The following is an 11,727-nucleotide window of genomic DNA, read 5'->3' on the forward strand; positions in this document are numbered from 1 at the left end:
TGGTGGCAGATCAGTTTTGGCTTTGCGGTAATAACATTTTGCGTCCCATACTTGCTAAAATGTGGAGGGGACGATGCGCAAAAGTCCAAGTGGTTACAGAGATAGCAATATTACCATCAATAAAAGATGTAGTCGGTAACTTAGAAGATGATAACCTAAACAGGCGGAAGAGAGCATACGAACCAGACAAGAACATAAAAATTGATAAAATAGGACAAACCAGGGGAATACCCAATAAATTTAAGGCACGAAGTGAAGTAGCAGCAGGATTTGAGGCACTACTGCCAGCAATCGGAATTGCTAAAAATGCGGAATGGATCAATTATATCTTTTACAACCAACAAAGGTTTATCAACTACACAGATGATGCATTATCCGCCTTGGGTGAACAGCTGAAAGCCACAAGCGCTGTGGCTTGGCAGAACAGACAAGCTTTAGATTGGCTTTTAGCAGATAAGGGGGGAGTTTGTGAGATTATAGGTGAAATGTGTTGTACCTTCATTCCAAATAATACTGCCCCAGATGGATCATTCACACTTGCGATGAACAACCTAAAACAGGGGTGCCCAACCTTTTTTGACCCAAGATCTACTTTTCAAGTAGCCAACCTCCCGAGATCTACCAGCAAACCTACCTTCAAGCCGGGGGGGGGGGGGGCTTCAGTGGGGGTTTCATTCCGTCTGCGCACGGCACCTTCTCAACGATAATCAATAATCTTCCTCCAGGGTGAAAATGGTAGGTCTTAGCTTGTTTCCCCTCAGCCATGCCAACGTTTAGGAGTGTGTAACTACTGTTGACGGCTTTCAACTGCTGTTAACAGCACATGCGCTACCGCGCGTATATGTCCCGCGCAAATTTAATTTCATTAAAAAAAATAAAAAAAACTTTTTTTTTTTTTTTTTCTTCACCCCTCGCGATCGACTTGGGATCTGTCGGCGATCTACTGGTAGACCGCGATCGACTGGTTGGGCACCCCTGACCTAAAACGTTTAAGAAAGGAGTTAAAGGAAAATGCAGGCCATGATCAGGGAATGTTTGGATGGCTTGAATCAAAGTTTGGTATGTGGGGAATGATGTTCGCAAAAATAGGTGCAGTGCTCCTAATAGTACTAACAGTGATGGGTCTGATCTTCTGCTGCTGCATTCCCATAGTCAGATCTATGATAGCATCTAGGCTCTCCAAGGAGATGACCCTTAGGGTAACTGGCATAGATGAGTCAAATGATTGGGAGTGGAAGCTCTATGGGGAAGTGCTTCAGAGCGAATCTGCAGAGGAGAGCGGAGTGTGATACATCAAACACCAGGTGGAGGCTCACACGATGTGCTAGTAACCTCTCGATGTGAGCCGGCCTCGTGATCTACAAGGCTTGATTTCAGCCAACAGGAGCAACATCTATGACAATGTCCAAAACCCCCACTTGTATCCTGCGCACCAATACATGAAGATCACCTGAGCCATTCAAATCCGTGCAAGCATGCAGACAATCTCACATTTCTAAAAACTGTATTATGATGAAACATCAGTTTTTGAGTGTATTATTATGACCCATATTATTATGTCACGTATTTCTTTAAATGTATATTATTGTGTCCACTTTTTAGTATAATATTGGGTCACACATTTTTGAAATGTATAATATGATGTCACATATTTTTGAAATGCCAATTTTCAATGCATGCTGAATGATTATTGATTATTATGCTTTTTATGATTATTATGTGGGTATTCTAGATACACATTTATATAGTTGCATGATGAATATGGAATATTGTGCTATTATGATTAGAAAGGTTTTATGATTACATATGTACAACTTGTAGGGATTAGAATGTTAATAACACTGCATTTGGTAAATCTTTTTGGCCTACAATCAGGTTGAAATCCCTGAAAATATTGCAGGTTGAAATCCCTGTCAAAGCTCTGAGGTTTTTACTGATGACCAGATGTGGTGTCAATTTGGCAAGGGCTTAGCAATAATTCAAGTAATTTGTTGGAACCTTATTGGCCCCAACAAGGGGGGATATGTGGTAGAAATTAACCATTACTTTTGTATTAACTATGAGTATTATCAGGCCTATATACCAAGGCATAAACATTAATAGTGGAAAAGTAGAGAAACCACCTCTGGACCCAGAGCAATGGCCTAATAAGGCGCCAAAGACTTTGGGGCCCAGGCTACGGACATCCTCCCATTATTTACATTAACTACAGGAGATGAGCACATACGTAAGGGAATGTAAGGCTAACTTTCCATACCGTGTAAGGCCATTTTGAACATATACCAGGACGGTCGTATAACATGCATGACAGCTCGGTTGAGGTGGATAAGAGGGACTGGGATCGGAGCCCCAGTCAGTGTGTCTTTTGCAAAATCACATGCTCGGCTCTGTTGTACCTATTTTGTGGGTAACAATAAAGTCTTTGTCATTACTTTTTCCGGACTCCCCGATTTCTATTGCTCATAGCTAGTTGAAGTAAATTAGATAAGTCGTTAACAAAAATTGCAACTACAAAGGTGACTTAGTGAAAATCATGAATCAACTTGATGACAGTTCTTCTTCCTCCCTGAGTAGGACTGAGTGCATATTTGTGCTATACTATCTTGAGGCAATTGTCATACTAAGACACTGCCAACGGCCATGTGTGGTGCAGAGCATGAAGGTGAGTGTTACTGCTCTATTGTGCTCTATTGATACATTTACCCTGACATTTTAGCCTTACATTTCCTAATCAATGGCATATCCTCTTTTTGTTACAGGTCAAGGAATGGCTTGAACGGAAACACGCAGATGATGATTCAATCGTTTTTGTAAAGGACCACAAGACGGCTGCACATTTTGTGGTCTCAATTGTCCTGTCCAAGAAGGAGGAGGCGTGGTTTGAGAAATATTACACCAAAGTGCGGCCACAGCTCCTTGCTGGCGAAAGGAAACGTAAGCGAGATGAGCAGGATGAGAAGGATGGAGATGATTTTTTCTTTGTGTCCTCCCGCGGTAAGCCAATTTACAATGCAGCTGGTGATCTGATAAAGCTCCAGCAAAAGTGCAACGTCCCCCAGGTGAGCAGCCAGGTTGTACGGAGGGTATTTGAGACAGCAGCTAACCGCCTGGATGACCCTCAGAAGAAAGCAGTTTCTGACTACCTGGCCCATTCTGGCACAACAGCTGACAAACATTGCAGGATGAAATCTCTTGAATCCATTGTGATGGCTGCTGGTCTGCTGAAGAAATTACAGAAGCAGAAGAAGTCAAGGTAAGCATTTCATATTTGTCAACATAATGCCAACATAGTCAAGCACACCACATTCTATATGTAGACACACACATGGTTTTCTTATAATCTCATTGTGTTTTATTTTATATAGTGCTGGGCCTTCCGGAGAAGGGACCCGTCAAGAGGCTCTTGGAGAAGGGACCAGCCCTCAGTCAGTGGAGTCTTCCAGCCATGGTGACCATTGTGCTCTCCCTCAGCCTTCCTTGAGACAGCTAGTGATCGATTTAGAGAGGATTCCTGAGGGAAATGACAAAGTCAAATTCCACGAGGCATTCAAGTCCCTCTTGGAAAACCACCCTGTGACACTGAGTGGTCAAATCCCAAAAGTGAGAATCCGCAGGGACACCTCGGAGGCCAATCAGCGGAAGCTTTACACACACTGGGCGCAAAAGCAATTAGAAATGCGTGTAAAACACACCCGTGGTAAGTATTTGACTTCACATATTTAACATTACTTTCAAGAAAAACTGATTGCATGAAATGACATTTTAAATTATTGTGTTCATAGCTAACAACACTTTTGTTACTTATTTTGACAGAACAATTCAATCGGAGGAGGCCAACGAAAGAGCGTGTCGACACATGGGTCAAAAAGCAGGGATGGAAGTGCAAGGCTGCCAACATCAGCACTGAGGTTGTGGAGAACTGGGCAGCATCTGGATCTGAGGACCGCATCATGGACAACAAACGGATCCAGACATTGGTGAAAACACAAGACTGGAAAGGACTGCACATCACACAGTTTGAAGAGAAGGGCGATGGGATCATTACAACCCGCACTTTTAAGAAAGGCCAGGTTGTATGTGATTATCATGGGCCTGTTGTTAGTGGAAAGGAGGGCGAGAACATACACAAAAACACAACTGGAAAGGAGACTGGATATATCTTCTTTTTCCGGAACAGTAAAGGACAGCCAATGTGCATTGATGCCCACTCAGACAGGTGTCATTGCCACCCTGACAAGAGAACATTTGGCAGGCTGGTGAATCATTCCAAAAATAACTCGAACATCAAGCCCCTGCACTGTGTGGTGGACAAGCATGGAGAAATGAAGGATGTGATCCTTTTCATTGCAACCAAGGACTTGCCAGTGGGTGAGGAAGTTCTGTTTGACTATTGAGTCAACAAAAAATCTTTTAACAATGAGGGGTCGGACCTTGACTGGCTCTAGCAGGGCATCAGCCTTCAGAGACACATATGACATGTCCCTGGTTGGTGAAATGTTTCATCTGTGTGTTTGTTTGTGCTGATGGCTCTTTAAAGGATATGGATGAGGACTCCAAAATCGTACCATGACCCGTTTGGTGAGATGTTTCATATGTTTTTTAGTGGATCAATTCTTGGCATGTATGGATAAACTTTCTGAATATGATGCGTGGCCTTTGACCTTTGGGGGGTGGTGGGGCGGCGGGTGACTCCTAAAGCTTACAGGGCATCTGCCTTCAGAGACACATATGACATGTCCCTGTTTGGTGAAATGTTTCATCTGTGTGTTTGTTTGTGCTGATGGCTCTTTAAAGGATGGGGATGAGGACTCCAAAAGCGTGAAATTACCCATTTTGGTGAAATGTTTCATATGTGTTTTTTAGTGCTGATTTTTGTTTTTGTTGTGTAGCTGTTTTGCAACTTGTTCTAGCTTGTGTAACTTAAATTGAGGTTCTGTGGTGATATCCTGTTTCGTATCTTTAGAGATATATCAATTAAAAATCTTATTAATTCTAGAGGACTGCTGAGGGTTCTCTCATTTTGGTAAACTTCAACACACTTGCAGACTTTCTCCAAGATTGCCTTTTTTCCAAAGACAGAGATACACTTTCAAGATATTTATTAACATTTGCACTTTTTGAGCACCATATAGCAACTAAGGATGCCGATTGATTGGCCATCGAATGGCAGCATTTGATATTGGTTGGCATGTCTGGTGTTAAAAAATATATATAAAAAAAATGTTAGTTAACTCACCTGTATAGCCCTGGGGGTGTTGATGGTGATTGCCAGGAAAGTCTAAAAGAGGACAATCAAATTATATCCTTGCAAGATAGGGAGACACTGAATAAACAGACTCTAGACACAATAAGAGTGGCTGAGGGCATCACATAGCCATGGAGCCTATTTGTCTACTTACCATCATTACAGAAATCTGTTGACTCTAGCTCTGCCAAGAAGTTTCCACAAAAGTCTAAAATGAGAGAACACAAAACATAAACTATGATTGCTATAACTCAGACAAAGCACATTTAAAATCTGTCCGACCTGATAGTTTTTTAGTTATGTGAAGTGGTTCACTTACCATTATTAGGCTGGTCAAATGACTGAACATCCTCAGAATAGTTTCCTCCAGAGGCTAAAAGAAGGGAACACAAGAAAGGAATAGAGCTGTAACTTTTCAACACATATCACATGACTGATATGTTTGCATGTATTGCCAGAGGAACTAAATTAAAGCTCATATGCCATTGTAATAAGCAATGACATACCACTGCTTGCATCTGGGGTTGGTAGAGAGGGGTACTGGTTGGATACTGGCAGCACTGTATTAACAAATAAGTTGAATTATACATGGCAAAAGTAGTTGTAGTATCATAACTGACAGTGTCACCACTGTACCTGGAAAGTGAATAGCAGGTGGCTTGGCAAATTTTCTCTTAACACTGCTGGTTTCTGGCTCCTCATCTGACTCCGCATACACAGTATTTGTTCTTGAAAAATATAAATCAAACATACCCAGCAATTGAAAGAATTTTAAATATAATTACATTAAATGAGCAAGCCTTGAGAAAGACTGTTCTCGGGTCAGGAGCCCATCGCCTGTTTCTGTGAAATTAGGCGGATTGACATACAAGTACACATAGACATAACACAGGACAGATATCCAATCCAACACTCAAAGCTGAGTGCCAAGCAGTTTCAAGTCTTTGTTATGACTCGTCCGGAGATCGAACCCTGACCTTATAATCTCTGGGTTGACACTCACCACAAGGCAGCGGCGTCTAGGTGTAGGCTAATTTACCCAGCACATTTGGTTGAGGAATTCAACTGTACCTTGTTCTTCTTTTCCGACGTACATCTGCTTCCACCTCTGATTCCAAATCTGTGGTCGGACATCCAGTAGTGACATACTTTTCTTCATGTTGCTTGGCCTTTTCAAACGAGGCTGTAAAAGAACAGGCAGAAAATACAGTGCTATTTTTAAGAAGTATGATAAACAACGTAATATAAACAGGGTTTTGCAAATGGCAATTCGATTTTAATTCAAATACATATCTGTTTAGTTTCCATCTGCCAAATGAGGTAACTAACTACCAATATATGTTATACTATACCCAAACACCACGAGTAATGGTTCTCCTTAGATACCAGAAAGGAGAACAAAATAACATCAAGGTGGCCACTTCAATTAACCTGATTGACTAGTCCCATTTGTGACCGATATAAAAGTAATGCCATTCATTCTGTCACAAATGGGATTGACAGGCAACTCTCTAACCTTATGTACCTATGCAGGAGGACTCACAGGGATAAGTGTAATATGATTCTTGGTGTCTGAACTTTCTGTATATCACATAGACCTCATCTTCTTCTTGGACTATATTCTGCACTACTGCAATTGTATCTCCCACCTCAATACAATTATCCCCCTGCTTTGTAGACAAGGTAAAGCGATTACTGGAGACCTTTCTGTACTGTAGAGCAACATTGAAATGTCGAGGAAGTGGTCCATCAGTATGGATGTTCTGTAAGACTGGTTCATCTGTTGCTAATGGACGCTCAACATGTGGCATTTCTGACAACCTTTTGACAACCTGCTGTAGAGGTTTGTGTGGCTTGCGTAAAAGATGCTTAATTTGGCCTAGATAATTCTCAAAAGGGAATCCCGAAACATGATCTAAAGGTCCAAATTGTTTGTATTCATCAACTAAATGTATAAGCTGATGAACAGTGAACACAATCTCATCCCTACCATACAGCTGTCCAAAGTGTTTCACAAAGGAAATCATCAATCTATGTGCAAATTCAACCATTTGGTCAGAAAGTCCCGGTGACAAATGCAAATACATGGCCACAGAAAATAACATAAAATTGTCATAAAACTCACTGGGAAGGCAACCCTTCAGAACTACAGGACCCCAGTATAACATAAAGGATCGGAGCTCAGTAGCTTTCCAACGATCAAGCTCATTCAAACCTCTTGGCTTACGATTGAATTCAACAGGGGTGTGGGAATGTAACACCAGCAGTTTGCTTGATATACTGTTAACAGTTTGTGAAGGAAGCCTAGTGGCTAGCTTGCCCTTTGACCACATATTCAACAGTTTTCTCATCAACCCAAGACAACAGAGATGCATATAATCTATTGGGAATGAAGAAACCATCTTTACAATCCCTGTTAAAGGACTGAGTGTCTGTTTCAAGTGATGTTCCTCATCAATCATATCATAATACTCGAGTCAGTCCTCAGCCTGACATCTGTTTCAGGATACGTCATTTTGTTCTTCCACACACCCTCTTGATCACACTTGTCGCATCCTGAATACCTATTATGTGACTTAACATTCTTAACATAGGCTCTGGCGGGAGCATCACACACAAATGAGGAAACCTCTACATTCAATAGCTTACCCTTATGAATAATGCCATTAGCCAGTACATTTTTAAGGTCCCTAACAAATTGCTTCAGATACTCAACAACACACTTTGGCTTGCTTAAACCACAAAATATGCAGACAATAAATGGGGACTTAGTGTAATCACATTTCAGGATTGCAAGTATAGGCCAGAATTGAAGACTTGAACTCTTAAAGAGGGGGAGACCATCTATGTTGAACTGTAAAGTAAGAGTTGTGAGGTTCACTGGTAAACTCAGACATTTCAATCGTGAAAGTATTCCTTGCACCAATCCAAAATGAAAGTACTCGCCACCTTGCATTTGAGTGGTTGCAACATGAGATTGTGTTCCAAGCAGAGTTCTTCCATTTTTAGGAAGCCTGGGGTGAAATAGCTTTAAGATGGACAGCAGAGCAGACAAAGCAACCAGACTGATGGAGTAGGATGTTGCCCAATATCTCAGGCTCCTTATAAGCAGATCCTGACTAGGTTGATGCTCATCACTGTCAGAGTGAGAATCAGATTCATCTCCATCACTTCCAGCTACACTACCATCTGTATGATCATTTTCCATTTGTACATAATCTGATTCAACTTCATCATTGCCATCTACACTACCATCTATATGCTCATTTTCCATAGGTACATGGGAAGCTAGTGTTGTATCGAGTTGGCAAACTTGAGAGATTGTGAAGGGTGGTTCCCCATTCACACTGGTGCACTTTCATTATGCAGAGTTTCCTCGTATTCCTTAAGGATATCTTTCTCTATGTCCCTTACAGTTCTGATGACCCTACGTCTTTTGGCCCAATAAGAAGCCATCTTAGCTAGAGAGAGAGGTGGTGGTGCTATATTAAATTACTTGTATATTGCTTGCAGTGAATCCTCCAAGTCCAAGTGGGGACCTCTTGTAAGTTACTGCAACCCAGAAAAAGATGGAAACAAAGAAAAATAAATAACAATGCATAAACTAACAATACAAATATATATAAGACAAATAATTGTGTTATTCAGGCTATTAAAAAATATTTCAAAATATCTGAGAGCCGGAAGCATAAGGAGATAGTCATGATGTTGTCGCCATATATATAAATATTAAATAGATGCCTCGTCCACGCTGCTGGCCAATGGAGTTGAACGTCACCACTGGCGGCCATCTTCCCAGCGTAAGCTGCTCACCCATAACATTGTGTAGGTAGTGGTAGGTACACTGGAAAAAGGGATTTATGCCGCACTTCATCTGATTATTATTTTGTAATTCAATTCAAATAAACATTTTTTGTTTTATTTTTAAAATAACTTTTTTTTACTTCAAAATACTGTGAAATATAGATATTTTTAGTTAGGAGTTCAATTAAGAAATATCTATTTTGACAAATGTAAAATGTCAAGGTTACGTACAAGCCTGCGCATGCGCATTAAATACAAAGACGCTTACGACTACTGGACCAAACCGCAGTGTTGCCAACTTAGCGATTTTGTCGCTATATTTAGCTACTTTTCAGACCCCTTTGGCGACTTTTTTTCAAAACAGCGACAAGCGACAAATGTAGCTTCTTTTTCAGCTGCTATTGGTGACTTTTGGCGACTTTTTGAGGTGAAAGGACTACCCTTGACCAGAGTTACGATGACCCACTGGCGGCAGTAGCTCAGGTGGTAGAGCGGGTTGGCTGGTAATCTGAAGGTTGTTGGTTCAATCCCCGGCTTCACCAAGCAGTGTATCGAGGTGTCTTTGGCAAAGCACCTAACCCTGACTGATGTCGCGATGTGATGTCGAATCCAGACAGAAGCGCCTCAAGGCCATGAAGCGGCGAGAGCCGAGCGGGAAAAAATGATGATGATGATGTATACATAATGAGAAACAATTGTTTGATTAAATTGTAATCTTTTGATTGGATAAACCAAATTATTTCTGATAGATATTTCTTAAATGAGAACCAATTGTTGGAGTGAATCAATATTTTTTGGTTTAGGATTTAACATACGATTTAAATGTATTAACTTCATTCAAAGAATAGAATTATACTTGGTGCCAAGTTGTATTATTTTGTTTTATGAACATAGGAAATATTGTTTGAGGCAAGCTATATATTTGTCATTGGCTCAAGTTATGTAATATAGATGTGAACCATTACCCATATTTTTTTTACTTGGTTCAACAGAAGACTTTTTCCAGTGTATGTACTTTTAAATAACAACTTGCTCAATTTTCCACAGATTTTCAACCGGTTTGGTTCATTATAAACATCAGAGACGTAGTTATGACACTGCCTACTTTTGATAGAATAATGAAAAACAGAATAATGTTCTAAAATATGTACAATATCATAACCACGTTAATAACGTTTGTAATAAACCAAACCGTTTGTAAATCAGTTGAAAATTGAGCAAGTTATTGTTATTTAAAAAGTAAATGTACCACTACCAACACAATGCTATGAGTGAGCAGCTGACTGTGGTAAGATGACCGGCTATGGTAACGTTCTAGACGCCACAGTATTAGGCATCTAGTTAATATATATATCTATGGTTGTCGCCGTCGGAAAACGAGAAACGGCGATTTATTAAAAAAAGGTGGCGAAGAAGATAGAGGAAGCCGGTGTCGTGTCAATATAAGAAGTGTATCATCATCACGATGCATTCAGTACACACTACGCTCTCGTATGTGTGTGCCTGAGAATGGCAGCGTGTGTTGACTTCAGCGAGTGAGCGGACAAGCAAGGAGAGCGAGTGATTGCGCATGTCAGTTTAGTGAACGAACGAGTCCGGTTGTGTGTACTGTTAAGTCACTGGAACTACGAATAAAGTACCCAGCCCGTCAATAATCGTGTCCGATTCATTCCGACCTATAAGCAGACCCGCTGCCTGTCAAAGTTAAGGGTGTTACCCCGAGAGAACATCGGCCCTGGAGGGAACGTCTCTCCTGTGCCCCTGACTATTCAGCTATTAAAAACGCCAGTAATACTTTTATATACACAGATAAATAAAATAAGTTTGATTGCGAAGCTTGCTAGCATGCCACACAGACTCATATGATGGTATCTGAACGGATAATATATACATTAGGACTTACCAGTTAACTATTAGCGAGCATGCTAGCGATTGATAATGCTATCAAGCTAAAGCCTCCGGACTTCGGTTTACATGGCATGGCAATAATACACCAAGTTAACATTTAGTCATACGATGACAGGTGAATATATATATATAAGGCAGACTGTGGGAGTCACCGGTGTCTGTGTGACTTCAGGACCATGGAGAGCACCACTGCAGCCTGCACTTGAACAGGCTGAATTGTGCTGAGTGCTGCGGGCAGCAGGGGCCCACTAGGAGGCAGAGCCAAAATGCTTGCAGCACCTGATATTCCCAGGCGGTCTCACATCCAAGTACTAACCAGGCCCGACACTGCTTAGCTTCCGAGATCGGACAAGATTGGGCGTGCTTTTTTTTTCTTTTGGTGACACCCGCCACTACTTACAGCAACCTGGGCTTCTGAGGAGGTCTCCCATTCAAGTACTAACCAGGCCCGACCCTGCTTAGCTTCCGAGATCTGACGAGATCGGGCGTGTTCAGGGTGGTATGGCCGTAAGCAATTGCTACCTGTGAAAGTCAGCCTCATGAAGCTCAGGTGTGGGCAGTGCTGGGGTTAGGGCAGTGCTGGGGGTTAGGGTTAGGGTGAGGGTTAGTGCTGGGCAGTGCTGGAGCTCTTGTGTGTCTGTGGGCTAGGGTTAGGGTGAGGGTTAGTGCTGGCAGTGCTGGGAGCTCTGTGTGTGTCTGTGGGCTAGGGTTAGGGTTAGTGTTAGTGCTGGGCAGTGCTGGGAGCTCTGTGTGTGTCTGTGGGACCCTCA

At 41.6% G+C, this 11,727-nt stretch overlaps 1 protein-coding gene and 1 non-coding gene across 2 annotated transcripts; one reads left to right on the forward strand and one right to left on the reverse strand.

The window, feature by feature from the left end:
• Nucleotides 1-1,870: 1,870 nt before the first annotated feature.
• LOC130378888 (uncharacterized) lies at nt 1,871-4,995 on the forward strand. The gene is made up of 4 exons (XM_056585492.1): nt 1,871-2,662; nt 2,760-3,253; nt 3,366-3,697; nt 3,814-4,995. The coding sequence occupies exons 1-4, from the start codon at nt 2,534-2,536 to the stop codon at nt 4,392-4,394; spliced, it is 1,536 nt and encodes a 511-aa protein (XP_056441467.1). The 5' UTR covers nt 1,871-2,533; the 3' UTR covers nt 4,395-4,995.
• A 6,355-nt stretch (nt 4,996-11,350) lies between these two features.
• On the reverse strand, nt 11,351-11,470 carry LOC130378891 (5S ribosomal RNA). Its single transcript, XR_008894984.1, has one exon. It is a non-coding gene; the product is annotated as a 5S ribosomal RNA (ribosomal RNA).
• Between the last annotated feature and the right edge of the window lie 257 nt (nt 11,471-11,727).

This window comes from Gadus chalcogrammus, unplaced genomic scaffold, assembly GCF_026213295.1.
Source record: "Gadus chalcogrammus isolate NIFS_2021 unplaced genomic scaffold, NIFS_Gcha_1.0 GACHA112, whole genome shotgun sequence".
NCBI lineage: Eukaryota > Metazoa > Chordata > Actinopteri > Gadiformes > Gadidae > Gadus > Gadus chalcogrammus.